This window comes from Abramis brama (assembly GCF_963993115.1).
Source record: "Abramis brama genome assembly, chromosome: 4".
NCBI classification, from domain to species: domain Eukaryota; kingdom Metazoa; phylum Chordata; class Actinopteri; order Cypriniformes; family Leuciscidae; genus Abramis; species Abramis brama.
In genome coordinates this window covers 46,114,750-46,131,408 of record NC_139966.1, presented here as the reverse complement: position 1 = coordinate 46,131,408, position 16,659 = coordinate 46,114,750, and the positions used below count along the sequence as shown (strand labels likewise).

Here is a 16,659-nt window from a genome sequence, read left to right as displayed (position 1 = left end):
AAGGTGTTCAGTGACACGATGCAGCCATTTTATCTGCAAGTTGAATGTGCTTACATCCCCTTGCTGTACACCCATCACATAAAGAATTAACAAGTAGCCTGCAGAAACGTCTTGATTAAGAAGAAAGACCCCAAGCCCAGGGCGTTTAACCCCCGAGGACCTGCTGTAATTGGGTTTCCTTTATGAACAGAGCATGTGTGAAGCATCTGAGCCAATCCGATGGATAATACATGGTGCCAGCTAGTCTTCTAAGAGGTAAGAGCTGAATATGAAAGAAAATGTGATTCTCTACAGCTTTCTTTTTCAGGGGAAGATAAAAAGAGAGCGATTCTTATTCAGAAAGCATCTCTGCAGCAGGATATTTGATGGAGAAGATAATTCTGTGTATTTGTGCTTCGGTTGATTACTCTCATTAAAGAACAGAATAAGAACAAAAACAATGCTCTTATCAAATAATTTCTCTATTTTACCAGGAGTACAATTATCAACTGAACTAATGGATTGCTTTGTATTTACAAAACTGGCAGGGAGTCGCCATATGTGGTCATATGTGCCAACGTCAAGCTGGCATGGATAAAAGAAGAAGAAGAAGAGAGGCTTACTGACAAAGACGGAGAGTTTAATAATGCAGTTCCTTTAGTGGAGGGATAGGAGGTTTTTAAAGGGATGAAGAACAGACTTTTCTTTGCCTCTTATGTTTGTTTGTGCAATATTTATCCTCTTTTGTGCCTTTGTCATAACATTATATTTCCCCTCAGAGGAAGAAAGAAAACATAAGGGAAAACCGTGAGGGATTACAGACGACTAAGCACACAAAACAAGCATAAAGCGCATAATCTTGTCCTCCATCACAAAAAAATATTTATACACAAAAATGCCACAACATCATGAAAACCTCTCCAACATAAATGCACATGGTGGTGTCCAAAAGTCAGAGCCCACACAAAAAAAATGTGGGTTTCGAAATCTAATTTGTTGTGAAATTAAATAATAGGATTATAATTTAGGATTATAAAAATAATAATAATAATAATAATAATTAAAAAAAGAAACCTTATAACATTAAATGAATTAACTTCACTAAGAATGAATGAATTAATAATTATTACATATTTTGTCATTTTACAAAAATAAATAAATGAATAAATAAATAAAATATTGTGTTCTTTTTCTTTTGATCATTTATCTCTGTAATTCACAAACAATGAATGAATGAATTAATAAATAAACAAAAAAATGTGTTCTTGTTTTTTTCTCTGTACAACATTTTAGTGTTTTTTGTTGTTGTTGTTGTTCTGATTTTTTCCTGTCTTTATTTAATTATTTCCACACTGTAAAAAATATTTTCATGATTTGTTATCACAACTTTTAATCTTTTGTCAAAATAATGTGGTTCAGATAACATCATATTTTGAGTTTCTATTTATTAAACCAATCTCTATGTTGCATTAACTCAATTTTTTTATTTCAATGAACTAAAAATTAAGGCAACCAGGTAACTTACTTTTTTAAGTTAAACCAGCAATAATTTTTTACAGTGCAGTTTTTTTGTAAGTTTAGCTCTGTAATTCACAAACAAGCAATAAATAACATTTTATAATAATGTTCCATTACATTATTTATTAGTTAACATGAACTAACAATAAAAATACTTCTAAAGCATTTATTAATAGTTCATGTTAATTGCAACATTTACTAATATATTCTAAAATCAAAAGTTGTATCTGTTAATATTATTTAACAGACCTGAGCTAATATGAGCTAACAATAAACAGTTGACTAACATTTGCAAAGATTAATAAATACTGTAACAAATGATTTGCTCATTGTTTGTAAATATCAGTTAATGCCTTAACCACTGTTAACTAATGGAACCTTTTTGTAAAGTGTTACTAACTGGCTAACTAAATAAATAAAGCTAAAAAGAAATTGGAAGACCTATAGGCTTTACCATGTTTATTAAGCTGTTTAGTTATTTTCATCTTTTACAATCCTTGTGGGACATTTGGTATAATGTAGGCAAAACCTGACCCATGTAACATAGCTGTGAGTTTGTCTGTGTGTCAGCCAGTTCTCTCTCCAAGAATGGTGAGTCAGGCGTTCAGCACACACAGTGTCTCGCAAACCACACCTCACTCTATCTTCTCTCTATCTCTCCACCAGCTGTCTCCCTTAGTCCCCATGCCTCCTCATTTCCTCTCTCCTCACTCCTCTTTTTCTCTTTCCCTTCATCATCCCTCTGTCACTCACACATAGGAGCGAGTGGGTGTTGGACCGGTTTGTAAAAAACCACCGGCAGATGCCCTGCTGGGTAACTTTGAGCAAAGGGTTCTGAGGTCTCTGCTTCTCTATCTCTCTCTCTCACATACACACACGCACGCACACACACACACACACACACACACACACACACACACACACACACACACACACACTGATCCCCAGAGCCATAAAAAAAGCTTCATGTCTATCTCTCTTCTTCTGTTCCAGAGTTCAGTGTCTCACTTGAAATCATACCTGCCAACAGAAGCCTGCACTGCAAAAAAATAAATAAAATAAAATAAATCTTAATCAGTATTTTTGGCTTGTTTTGGAGTATTTTGAAACTTCCTTACAGCTAAATTATCTGAAATCAAACCTAAAATATTGTGCAATTTTTCATTCTCTAGTTAATTAATCTAGCTCTAAGGAAGTTTCAAAATACTCAAAAATGATTAAGAATATATATATATACATACATACATACATACATACATACATACACACATACACACATATATATATATTATATATATATATATATATATATATATTATATATATATATATATATATATATATATATATATATATATATATATACATATACATATATATACATACATACATACATACATACATATATATACATATATATACATACATACATATATATACATATATATAATTTTTTTTTTTTTTTTTGCAGTGTGTTCCCTTTCGGAATTTACAAGTTTGCACCCACTCAGGGAGAACTTGTCCTCAGCATGACATGACAAGTTCTCAGCATCAAGTAATTTTTCTGTCAACACTAAAAGCAAAATACTGCATGAATCCACAAAATCACAGCCCTTCAGAACATTAAATTGTTTAATATACAGCTATGAGTGGATGTGCAGTGTGACAAAATACAAACAAAGCAACTGGCAAGATGTCTTGACGTGCGTCACTTGTCGTGGTTGATTAGGACACGAACTGAAATTACATGGAAGTTATGTGATCTAAATCTTGATGCTTTCATATCACATTTGGTTACAGCACGTTGTCGGGGGAAACAGGTTTAATCTATCTTCACAGTCAACATACATATATTTAAAATGCAATGACATAAAGCTGACCACTGAATGTTGCTGATTGACATTACAAAGAAGAGTACAAGAAGACTAAAGATAATTAGTTGTCATAACTTCACCATACTCACAAAATAATAATAAATGATGATGATTAAATTATATGTATTTATATAAATTATATGTAAATGACAAGTATTTATTTTAAATTACAACTGAATTAATATTAATAATTTATATTAATATTTAACTTAAATTTGTTAAAATAAAAAAAGTTAAGAATTTCACTAGCATTGGTATCGAAGTTTTTATAACCATCATTATAATTTATTATGTAATTATATATTTTTATGTTAATTTATATGAATATTACTATATGTTTATACATTTCAATATATTAACATTAAATTTAACTATAATCCAAATGTTATATATCCATTATTATTATTATTATATTAAGTATTTATATTATGTTTAAATATAAAAAACATAAAATAAATATTATAAATATTTACATTTTTTGTTAAAATTGTTATTGAGAATAAGAAACATTTCAACTGAAAATAACATTTTTATAATAATGTGGTATTTTAATTATTATAAAATAGAAAATATGATTTTTATTTATTATACTCCATTATAATACAGAACTATATTGTAATATTATGCAATCAGCAAAATATAGAGAATAAGTTTAGCATATCTACAGTGTCATGAAATATTGAACAGTCCACAGAGACACATCTTTGGCCATGTTCACATTCGTGGAAATCATCTGAGATAAATCTCACTTGCCTGGAAAATATAAAAAATAAATCACCTCTCCTCCGCCTTCTGAAGCTCTGAATATTTCTACCATCTCAGTCCATCACTATAATATGAAAACACTTGAGAGGCGACATCGCAGTATGTGAATATGTTGTACACTTTTCTCCACTCTCATTTTTTTTGTCGTTGCTCTTGCTCCCGTTGAAAGGTTAGAGGAAATGCCCTTCCATTGGCCTAATTGCGTCTTACCTGTCTCACATCTCTTTCCAGTAAAGCCTTGCTGGCAGACGCAGGTGTCTGGAGTGACGCAGGAACCTCCGTTGAGACACTGGCCCTCACAGAGCGCTGCACACATTTCAACACAACACAAGACACACATTTCAGCCGGGCTTCACCATCCCAATGAAAAAGAGTCTCTGCAAAGCAGAGGCTGAGCTAATACATGTGTGCAGTGTAGCCATGCAAACAGTACTGATTTCCAGTGTTGGGGAAAGGTACTTTTAAAAGTAATGCGTTACAATTTTGTATTACTCCCTAAAAAGTAACTAAATGCATTACTTATAGTTACTTTTTATGGAAAGTAACGTGTTGTGTTATTTTTGCTATACTTTTTGTCAATTGCAGGGCTGGGTTTGCTTGTTTGTTATTTGATAACAACAACAAAAATCAATTTCTGCCAATGTAAAGGTCCTTTCCCACCAAAAATGAAATGAATAAGCCGACGCCGGTACAGTAGAGGTCAATAAATGGGAAAACTTACTAAAGTAACTTCACATTATTTAAAAGTAATGCATTACTTGTTACGTAAAAAAAAGTAATCTGATTACTTAAATCAAGTTACAGTATGTGTTACCCCCAAAACTGCTTTTGCTGTTAATAAAAAGTGAATAAAAAAAAGTTTGGTACTTGAGTACTGTCTGACTGACATGGACAGTATATAGAGAGAAAATGTATAATTCTGAATTTAAGTCATGCAGTGCAAATACAGTCTAATAGATCTGCCGCTTATCGCTTTATTTGCTTTGCTTTGTTTAATTGAATAATTACTTTAGGAAAAACCTGTTTACATAATTGAGAAATAAAACATAAATTCCTTTTCAATTTTAATTAATTAATTAATATTAATGTCAACAATTAATATAAAAATATATATAATAATTAATAATGAAAGGAAAACTACAAGAACTTTTAACATAATTTGTTAATAGTCTTTTTTTGTTTCTTTTATTCGCTGTTAATTTGTTTACAGTTAAAACTGTTTACTTGAATAACTTGAAAAGCTTTAATTAAAAATACTGTTTGTTTTAATAAAATATGTTAATATTTATAATAATTAAAAAATAAACAATTTGCTTAGTGTATATATTTGTATTGTTTTATTTGCTTGTAATTCGTTTTTTTGGTCTTTATTTTTATTACCGTTTACTTGAATAATTACGTGAAAAACCTATTTTATTAATTAAGAATATTAATCATATTAAAATTAACATATAATTATATTAACATGGCCTTATAAATGTTTTCATATAAATATTTATATAAACAATTACATTTGTTATTGGAAATTGTGTGGAAATTGAACATTTTTACTGTAATATTAGTACAGTGTGGAGTTCAGATGTTTGCTCTTACCTCCGCAGACGGTCCCGTTACCGACGTACCCTGGTTTACAGGAGCAACTGTGTCCGCCAACCGTATTGAAGCAAAGAGCGTTTTCATCACAGGTATTCAGTCCACGCACACACTCATTGTGCTCTGAAAACACAAGGGGAGTGCGCGTCAGTGTGTTTTTGAACAATTCCCTCTAACTTTTTGCACGTTCTGCACTTTCCTTGCAGCTGTTTCTCTCGGAGGGAATACAATTCCATCTCAAAGATGAAAAACAGGCAGAAGGAGAGAGAAAGAGACAGAAAGAAAGAATAAAATCACTGAAAGGGGAAGGAGTCAGATGTGCATGAGCACGGTGTTTAGGGAATAACTGACACTATTGTGCAAAAATAATATGCCACAGTCTTTGCCGGAGGTTGTTTGAGATGCTGTCAAATGCTGTCACTATCTGGATAAAAGCAAAGGCTCAAAACCCTAAAAAATGCATATAGTTTATTATATTAAATAAATAAATAATATAATTTATACTATAATTTTCTATAACAAAACTCCCCAAACATAAACTATGGGCAGTTTTTCAGTTTGAGTCTTTAGGTTTTTAGGTTAGCTTGCTAACCCTAACCAAGAACGATAACTATAAAGATAACTATAATGATAACTATATTAGTGTCCACACCAGCGCACAATATTGTTCTGTTTATTCTAGAGAGCGCTAAAGTTTGACGTCTGCTGCTTTAAATGCTCACGCTCTTTAAAGCAGGATGGATTCTGATTGGCTGAAAAAAAAAATTCTGAAAGACACTCCAACGATATTGTTTCTCTGCGCCGTTATCGTTATAGATATGGTGTGGATTATTCTATTATATCTAGAATGATTTTTAGAACTACACTCACCTAAAGGATTATTAGGAACACCATACTAATACTGTGTTTGACCCCGTTTCGCCTTCAGAACTGCCTTAATTCTACGTGGCATTGATTCAACAAGGTGCTGAAAGTATTCTTTAGAAATGTTGGCCCATATTGATAGGATAGCATCTTGCAGTTGATGGAGATTTGTGGGATGCACATCCAGGGCACGAAGCTCCCGTTCCACCACATCCCAAAGATGCTCTATTGGGTTGAGATCTGGTGACTGTGGGGGCCATTTTAGTACAGTGAACTCATTGTCATGTTCAAGAAACCAATTTGAAATTATTCGAGCTTTGTGACATGGTGCATTATCCTGCTGGAAGTAGCCATCAGAGGATGGGTACATGGTGGTCATAAAGGGATGGACATGGTCAGAAACAATGCTTAGGTAGGCCGTGGCATTTAAACGATGCCCAATTGGCACTAAGGGGCCTAAAGTGTGCCAAGAAAACATCCCCCACACCATTACACCACCACCACCAGCCTGCACAGTGGTAACAAGGCATGATGGATTCATGTTCTCATTCTGTTTACGCCAAATTCTGACTCTACCATCTGAATGTCTCAACAGAAATCGAGACTCATCAGACCAGGCAACATTTTTCCAGTCTTCAACTGTCCAATTTTGGTGAGCTCGTGCAAATTGTAGCCTCTTTTTCCTATTTGTAGTGGAGATGAGTGGTACCCGGTGGGGTCTTCTGCTGTTGTAGCCCATCCGCCTCAAGGTTGTGCGTGTTGTGGCTTCACAAATGCTTTGCTGCATACCTCGGTTGTAATGAGTGGTTATTTCAGTCAAAGTTGCTCTTCTATCAGCTTGAATCAGTCGGCCCATTCTCCTCTGACCTCTAGCATCAACAAGGCATTTTCGCCCACAGGACTGCCACATACTGGATGTTTTTCCCTTTTCACACCATTCTTTGTAAACCCTAGAAATGGTTGTGCGTGAAAATCCCAGTAACTGAGCAGATTGTGAAATACTCAGACCGGCCCGTCTGGCACCAACAACCATGCCACGCTCAAAATTGCTTAAATCACCTTTCTTTCCCATTCTGACATTCAGTTTGGAGTTCAGGAGATTGTCTTGACCAGGACCACACCCCTAAATGCATTGAAGCAACTGCCATGTGATTGGTTGATTAGATAATTGCATTAATGAGAAATTGAACAGGTGTTCCTAATAATCCTTTAGGTGAGTGTATATCTTTATCATTATCTCCGGCACGAACTGGCCTTCAGAATCTACCAGGCTGTTTTATGGTGCTGTTCAATTAAGACTTCAATGTAAATGCTCTTTTTGTATAAATGATGCAGGCTCAAAATTAGCTTGCACTGTTCTATCCTTCCATCCTCATTACATTTTGATGGGTTTACTACAATATGCACTGTAAAATGGCAATTAAATGTTTCAAGTCAGACTGCAGTGAACAGGGACGATGGTAAAACTCTTCAGCGACTCTGACATGACTACATTACTGGACTAAAACACTGATTTATAATAAGGACAGCAAAGCAGTCCATTTATAGTTTAAAAGAACAGGGTTCAACAGTTCAGTAATAAAAATGAAAAATCTTTCTTGAATCTCGAATTGAACTTGATCATGAAACATTCAACAATCATCTGTTACTGTCTTACAATGACCTCCAGGTGACCCCAAGCCTTTGCTCGGACTGCTTGAAATGCCAATGAGAGTACCTCTGCTTCAGAGACTCATTAATATCTGTTTGGGCCAAAATGTTCCCAAAGCAGCCAAGAGTTATGGAGAATCGGAGAGACTCTCAGAGTGAATTGTGAAATTACTCTGTTAAAAAAACCCGATCTCACGGCAGTTCATACGACCACACTCGTACGAATTTGTACGATTTTTGCTAAATCGTACATATTTTACGAGTTGCCCAATTCGTACGAATGACCTACCCCTGACCCCGCCCCTAAACCCAACCGTCACTGGGGTTTAGACAAAATTGTACGAATCAGTCACATTTTACTGTGTAAAACAGTGGTGAAACTTCAGTGAACCTCATAAAAACAACACTGTCATTTTATTTAGCAAATATAAGACTGAACATCCATTGTTCATACTTTACATTATACTGTTGTGGAGCTTAAATTGAACTGTAGTTTTTAATACGATTTTTCTTTTCCTCCTCATTGTAAGACCAAAAAGAAAAAAAACAATTTGGTCCAATACCAGCTCCATTGGCTTCCCTGATGCCATCCCTGTTTATCTCAATCATTAATATTACGGTCATGCCAAGCAGCGTCTGACTGAGATGAATCCCTCACTGTGGACGTGTTTGTGTGGTCTGATTTCTCATCTGTGTTGACTCATCTGACTATGACAGCTAAAGTGACATCAATTATCCTCCTAATTATTCATTAACAAGGCTCTTCTCTCCTTCTCTCACACATATTCATTTAATTTCTAGCTTCCAGATGGGCAGATCTGTCAGCTACCACCAGGTGGAAAATAGAGAATGTTCTCTCTGCTTCTCATAGTCTGTCTGTCACTCACTCGCTCGCTCGCTCGCCCGCCCGCCCATCCATCCATCCATCCATCCATCCATCCATCCATCCATCCATCCATCCATCCATCCATCCATCCATCCATCCATCCATCCATCCATCTATCCTCCTTAGAGTTTCCTTCTCTTCTGTTTTATCTCCCAAAATCCCAGTGTTTACACCTGTCTGGTGTCTTTTTCTTCACCACGTGTTACTTTTCATCTCCTCAAATTCCCCCCAGTGAAGTGAAATTGCTTAATCAACTTTAGTCATAAATCTTACAACACAGATCTTTAAATCGCACTCATTAAAATGTCATTAAATCATCTCATTAAAATGCATTTTGACTGATGAATGATGTTGATTGGTCGGGTGTTTTTATGCTGCAGTTCCTCATCAATGAACATCCCAGGATGCTTTTACAGCTGAATTGAAAATCGTTCAACAACATAAATGCAGATCACATATTCAATCTGAATGCTCTGCTTCTTTTCAGATCGAACAGAGAGACAAAACCATATTCGTTCTGTGCCTCTTCTCAAGCATGCAACAAAATCGCTTTTGGAAGAGATGATTCTTTGTGTTTGTACATAAAAGGGATGGTACATCCAAAAATTATAATCATTTACTCATCCTCGTCTTTCAAAAACCTGTATGACTTAATTTTTCTGTGGAAAACTAAAGTGGTCACCATCCACTTTCACTGTATGTAATGGCGCTTTTCCATTACCAGCACCAGCTCAACTCGACTCGACTCGACTCGCCTCGATTGGCTCGGCTCGCTTTTCGCTCCGTTTTCCATTGCAGATAGTACCTCCACAATAGTACCTGGTCGTCATAGCGACGCCGCAGGAAACTGCCGTGACTTAATCTTCTACGCGAGACACACCCGCTACCCACACACACAGGACAATGGAGGAAATCGAGTGTATGCTGTTTTTGGATGTTTTTGTTTTTGCTGTTTTTTTATTCAGGATACTCCGTCTGGCACGTGCAATGATGACGCAGTGAATAGTGACGATTCTCTCTGACCAATCGGCAATCTGTCGTGTTTTCACGTCACATTTTAGTATCGCCTCAGCTCGCTTAGAACCTCGCCGGAGGTGGTACGAAAAAAAGTACCTGGAAGCAGGTACAGGTACAACTTTTACACAGTGGAAAACCAAACAGAGCCGAGTCGAGTCGAGCCGAGGCGAGCTGGTACTGTGTAGTGGAAAAGCGCCATAACAGAACAGCATGAACATACTTCAAAACATCTCCTTTTGTGTTCCATGATTAAAGTCACACGTATTTGGAATGACATGAGGGTGAGTAAATGACGAATGTCGAGGTGAACTATCCCTTGAAAAATAGAAACTAAATGAATGTGAAATCTTTCTGATCTTTGAAGAAACATTTACACTGACATCTCTGTCCATAACAGTGCATAAATGAGCTGATTGGAGACTAACATCCTTTTGAGCTTAACATCTGCTGACTGCTCAAGAGGAACTAATGAGGAATTGTGTGAGAGACACATAAAGAAAGGAAAGAGGAACTCCACAATGTCCATTATCAATGCCATTTACTTGTTATTAAACAACAAATGCTAACTAATGACTGGTACCGTTCATGTAAATGACAAAACCTCTTATCATGCCAACAAGTTTGTTCATTGCAGAGTAAAGGATGCAATTGGTAAATATCACTGAGCCGATCATGAAGGCAAGACAGAGCAATAATGAACAGATATGGAAACAGTGGAGCACAATTAAAATAATTACAGTCATTTAAATACCGTCTGATGTTTTAAATTAAAATAAGATCGGCTGATTAAAAGTGTTCTCGTTTTATATCAGGTAAAGTCTATTACAGCTTCAAATTAAATGAATTCCAGTTTCAGCTGACGTGACTGCAGCCTGCAGATTATCTCATAAAAACCCCACAGGCAAAATATGCAATATATTTCTCTGTGTGACTGCACACATGAATAATTGAAAATAATAATGTTTTGCCATCAGAACGCCAGCCTCACTGAGACTCTAAGTCAGAACAGAAGCAGATGCACAGCTGTGAGCCAATCAACAACAGACACACGGCTTTCAACCAATCATCAATGGGCTAGATATCCAGAGGGAAGAAGGATAGATTAAATAGAGTTAAACTGATAACTGCTGTGAGTAATGATTTTATTAAATTGATATAAAAGAAGCAGGGTGTGCATTTAAATTAAAAGGCATCTCTCACCTGTACGTTTTGAGAAGAAGGCACAAACTCAGAGAAACAAACTAAATCTGAATTCTATGATTCTAGAGTAGAGTTTTAGCCTTTGAAAGGTCACTGTGAAAACCATCACTTTCTATGACCAAAACAAACCACGTTCTAGACAGGCAACATTATAACATTATAACTGACTCGACACCTCCAAATATGTTTGGGGCTCAAGTCTGTTCAAATGATACAAGTAAGTTTCCTCATCAACCAGTGAGTATGCAGGTTTGCTTGAAGAAAGCAATGAAAAGCAAGCAATGCTGAAGCTTGTTCCATAGTGCGCTTGTGCTTTCACACAATAATCAAGCCCTTTCCATTACAAAACAACAACATGCAGCATTAAAATGAGCAGAGGTCAGAGAACTTGATGGCGAGGTCGGTGTAATGCAGACTACTTGAAAATAATAGCAATAAATAATAACAATGCAGCTGGCCTTGATTACTCATGGATTTATGAGATAATCAGCAGAAAGAAAACAAATCTAGAATAGTTTCTAAAATAAAAGTTGAATTGTTGTTGGCGATGATGCACCTTACAGCCCAGGTGCAGTTTTATTTATGCTTTTTTGCGTATTTATTGAGATAGAAACCTTCCTGGACTCTGTTGTAATTAATTGAGTTTTAAAGTAGGTCACAGAAGGACTAAGACTCGTGTAGCTGTTCCCTTGCACCGTGTTTCGCTTCCTTATCCTGTGCTCCTGAAGAGATTTAATTGCTTTTTTAAGTTAAAGATCAGGAACACGTACCATCTGTACTTTCCATCAGTGAAAACTTTCGCATATGCTGCCTTTCTTGAACTTTTTGTTTCATTCTTGTTCTTCCTCTATTGCACGCATTGTTAAAACAATGTTAAACAATGCTTGATAAGTTGCATAAAACATGTATATGTAAACAATAATTTTTTGTTGTGTCTGTATGTTGCCTGTGATGTAATATATTTAGAATTCTAATTATTTATATATTAGTAATTAAATCAAACAACATTCCTTTATTTACTTATATTAAAATGTTACAAATAGCACAAAAATAATGCTATTAAATTTACACTAAACACAACATAACAGAACTCCTACTGTAGATTAACAGGTATAACACACAAAAAAAAAAAAATATATATATATATATATAAAAATAAAAATATAGTATAATAATTTATTTAAAGAAAGAAAGAAAGAAAGAAAGAAAGAAAAAAAGAAACTTTTTAAATTAAGTCTACTTATTCACAAATGTGAATCATATTTTTTAAAAGGTGAAAAAAGCAATAAAAAAAATTCTGAGTGCAGTTTGCCAGAGCAAAACTGTAAATATCAGAAACTATGTTAAACGTACCTTATCAAATGATTTTATGGGGTCTTTAAAAACATTTTAATGACCTAGACACAATAAACCATGGTGCTATTCTAATAGATTCAGGTTTGAATGCAGCCTGCATTCTCCCCAATAATTAATTATATATCCCTGGCAAAAAACATACACACACACACACACACACACGCACACACACACACGCACACACACACACACACACACACACACACACACAATAATGTTCTCTGTACTCACCTGTGCAGGAGTAATCATCAATACGGACGTAGCCGGTGTGACAGACACACATAAAGGATCCGGGTGTGTTCATGCACATTGTGTTCTCCCTGCAGTAGTGTTTCCCCTCTGCACACTCATCGATATCTGCAAACCATAGCAGAACACAAGACACTCTGTACCATGACCTGAACACAACACAGTTCTCAAAACATTTGGGAAGAAGCTTTGCCAAAAAAAAAAAAACCATTCACACTGCAGCTGTGATCAATTAACAGCATTTGTCAAGGGTGCTGGAAGATCCAGTCATTACATCATGAGCGAAATAACATTACTGTTCACGCTGCTGCAGGAAACTACTAAGACTGTAAAATAACAGGAACACCAACAACATGTTTGAATGTTTCAAAGAATATTTAAGGGAAAGCACAAAAATGATGTAATTATTTAATCAAGCTTTTGTTGCCTCCATTTGACTTCCTTTTCATAATAGCTGCAGGTTAAGCATTTAAACTTTTTGTGCATCTTCCTGAAGGTTTGGCAGCATTTATGACAGAAAGAAGATAAATACATCTTTAGAGTTAAAGGTTTGAATAACTTTTGCAAATAATGTACAGTACTGTACTGTATGTGTCTCAGTTCAGTTCTTAAACTGCATTAACAAAACACAGAGCACTTCTAGACCTTTCACTTTCTGTCCCTTTCCTCCACCTCCTTCACTTTCTCAGCCTCCAGTTTTTACACTTTTCATAGAGACGCTCTTGTCCTTCAGTCCACCCACTCTCTCCTCCTCAAGAATACTTTATATAATCTTTCTTACATTTCTTTTCTTCTCAACCAACCAATCTACAAAATTTACAAATTCTACAAAAAGCACAAAATCATGTTCTTAATCAGCATTTTGTCTCTTTCCCAATACAAATGTCCTTAAAACAAGATATATTTAATAAAGAAACAGTTGCTTGAGATAAAGTATTGTACTGAACTGATTTGTGTGACTTTTATGTTTAAAATAAAAATCCACCAACCAAACATCCATCCATCCATCCCACCCACCACTCCAACCCACCAACCGACCAATCCATCAATCCATCCCAACCAACCAATCATCCATGCATCCATATATCCATCATCCAGCCAACCAAACCAGCCAGCCATCCATCCATCCATCCAAACAATCATCCATGCATCCATCATCCAACCAACCATCCATCCATCCATCCATACATACATACAGTACATACATCCACCCCACCACTCCATCCATCCATCCATCCACCGCACCCACTACTCCAATCATTCATCCAACCAACCAATCACCCATCCATCCATCCATCCATCCATCCATCCATCCATCCAAACAATCATCCATGCATCCATCATCCAACCAACCATCCATCCATCCATACATACATACAGTACATACATCCACCCCACCACTCCATACATCCATCCATCCACCGCACCCACTACTCCAATCATTCATCCAACCAACCAATCACCCATCCACCCATCCATCCATCCATCATCCAACCAGTCAATCAACCAACTAAACCATCCATCCATGCATCCCAACCAACCAACCAATCATCAATGCATCCATATATCCATCATCCAACCAACCTAACCATCCAAACCATCCAAACCATCCATCCATCCATCCATCCATCCATCCATCCATCCATCCATCCATCCATCCATCCATCCATCCATCCATCCATCCATCCATCCATCATGATCCAACCAACCAATCCTCCATGCATCCATACATCCATGCATTCATACCATCCAACCATATAAAACTAAATAAAGAAAATAAAAATAAAATAGAAAGAATTCTCTGAAAACAAGACACAGTATATTCTCAGAAAAAAATTCTTAATTACAAACACAGAGCATAGCAACCACTTTTGAGAAATAATAATTTTAATATATAGCCTTTGTTTACCAGTTGCTTCAGCCATTGACTGATAAAGTCAAGCTTCTTTTTTAAGATAGCATTGCAGGGCAGCTGTAAACAAACTGTAAATCCATCAGAGCAATATGTTTGGCGTAACAGTAAATAGTGGAGGGAAATTCTCCAAAGTCTTATCTGTCCCAATGTGTCTGCTGTGTGGGATTCAGAGCCTAAACTGAGGAGGAAAAAAACTCTCTCATCACTTCTGTAATTGAAAATATAATGCCTTTTTCGGCCGCTTTTGTTCTAGAAGATATGAATCCCAAATTAATAAGTCGCATTGGCACTGGTATTATCCATATGCCTGAGGCTGCTGCAAACTACAGACTACAACAGTCCATGTAAACATGCTGAATTTCACCCAAACTAACAGGACACAGTCTTTCATATAGAGGCATTATTTAAAGCTGATGTGTGTAATTTTAATGTTGAAACACTTTTATTATATATATATATATATATATATATATATATATATATATATATATATATATATATATATATATATATTATTGATTGTCTATGCCGGAGATGTCCTACTACGAATCACAGTGACAAAGGTCACATTAAGACAAAGCAAGCAAAAAAATAGTCATTGGTCTTTTGTGTGGAAAGAAATATCCATCACACACTCGCTGGGCTGCCGTGTATGTTTAGACAAGGGTACATCCTATTAAAAGCCAGCGAGCCACAGGAATCCCCCTTCACATCTGTACACACACTCGCACAGCATGAACTCCAGGGTTTAAAATGCATTAATTACAACTGTAAGGATAATAGTGGTGCTGAAATATTCATTCAGCGAGACACTAAGTAATCACCAGTCAACAGCTTTTATCGGCAACTCCTCCTTCTGTGATTGCAGGCAATTTAGTGATTTGTGAAAGCCCTGTTATTTGCTTATACAAAACAGAAATTTTAAGCAAGCAAATCTGTGGCAGGTTTGTCTGTGGGAGTTTGAATACCTTGGCAGTAAGCGCTGTCGTCCCTGAGCGCATGATATCCCTCTTTACAACTGCAGCAAGCTCCTGCCTCTAGGTTAATGCAGTCCGAATTCTCCACACAATTGCGGTTGTGCCCATCAGCACAGAAATCATGCCCTGGGAGTGAGATAAAGTAGAAGTGCTATGCAATACCTAAAATCTGACATTTATAATTTATGGATTATAAATTACACTTTTCCCCCCCGTGTTGACAAATTTTCAGCTCATACTAATAGATGAAAAGCTACACAGTACATTCAGTTGGGGAGGATTTATTGTTCACCTACTCCTGGCTAATTGGCATAACATAGCATGTTGGGACGTTTTGGGACATCGCATGTCCTGCGGTGTGACAGGCTATATACACCATCTAAAACCATTTTAAACAGCATTTTGCTAATTATTTTATAATTGTTAATAAATTACTTCTTAATGGGGTTTTAATTGGTCTTTTTTTACTTGTTTTCCAACAAACATCCTTAAAATCAGTTTACTAAGCCTAGTAAGCCTTGTTTTAATAGATTGTATCTTAAATGTAACTGTACATTCGTCTATTGCACTGGTTTCACTAGTTTTTAACTTGTTTACACTGAAAACAAGTAAAGAAAAATGATATCTTATGCAGTGTTGCTGGTCAAATAAATTGATTAGATATTTGAACTTGAAAATTTGTGAAAATAGTTAAAATATTTCTCTTTTTTTGCAGTGCTTATATGATCTCAAATTAATAGAAAGAATACATAGACTATTTGTACTTTAAAAAAAAAAAAATTCACACCACAAGATTCTTTAAAACAAAATTATTTAA

At 35.7% G+C, this 16,659-nt stretch overlaps 1 protein-coding gene across 1 annotated transcript in view; it reads right to left on the bottom strand.

The window, feature by feature from the left end:
• Positions 1 to 16,659, bottom strand: part of nell2b (neural EGFL like 2b) — a 44,112-nt gene that overhangs the window by 14,182 nt on the left and 13,271 nt on the right. The window contains exons 12-15 of the mRNA XM_084111509.1: positions 15,834 to 15,968; positions 12,933 to 13,058; positions 5,729 to 5,851; positions 4,346 to 4,441 (exon numbers count right to left, since the gene is read on the bottom strand). Of these exons, the coding sequence (XP_083967635.1) occupies positions 4,346 to 4,441; positions 5,729 to 5,851; positions 12,933 to 13,058; positions 15,834 to 15,968 (480 nt within the window). The remainder of the gene's footprint in view (positions 1 to 4,345; positions 4,442 to 5,728; positions 5,852 to 12,932; positions 13,059 to 15,833; positions 15,969 to 16,659) is intronic.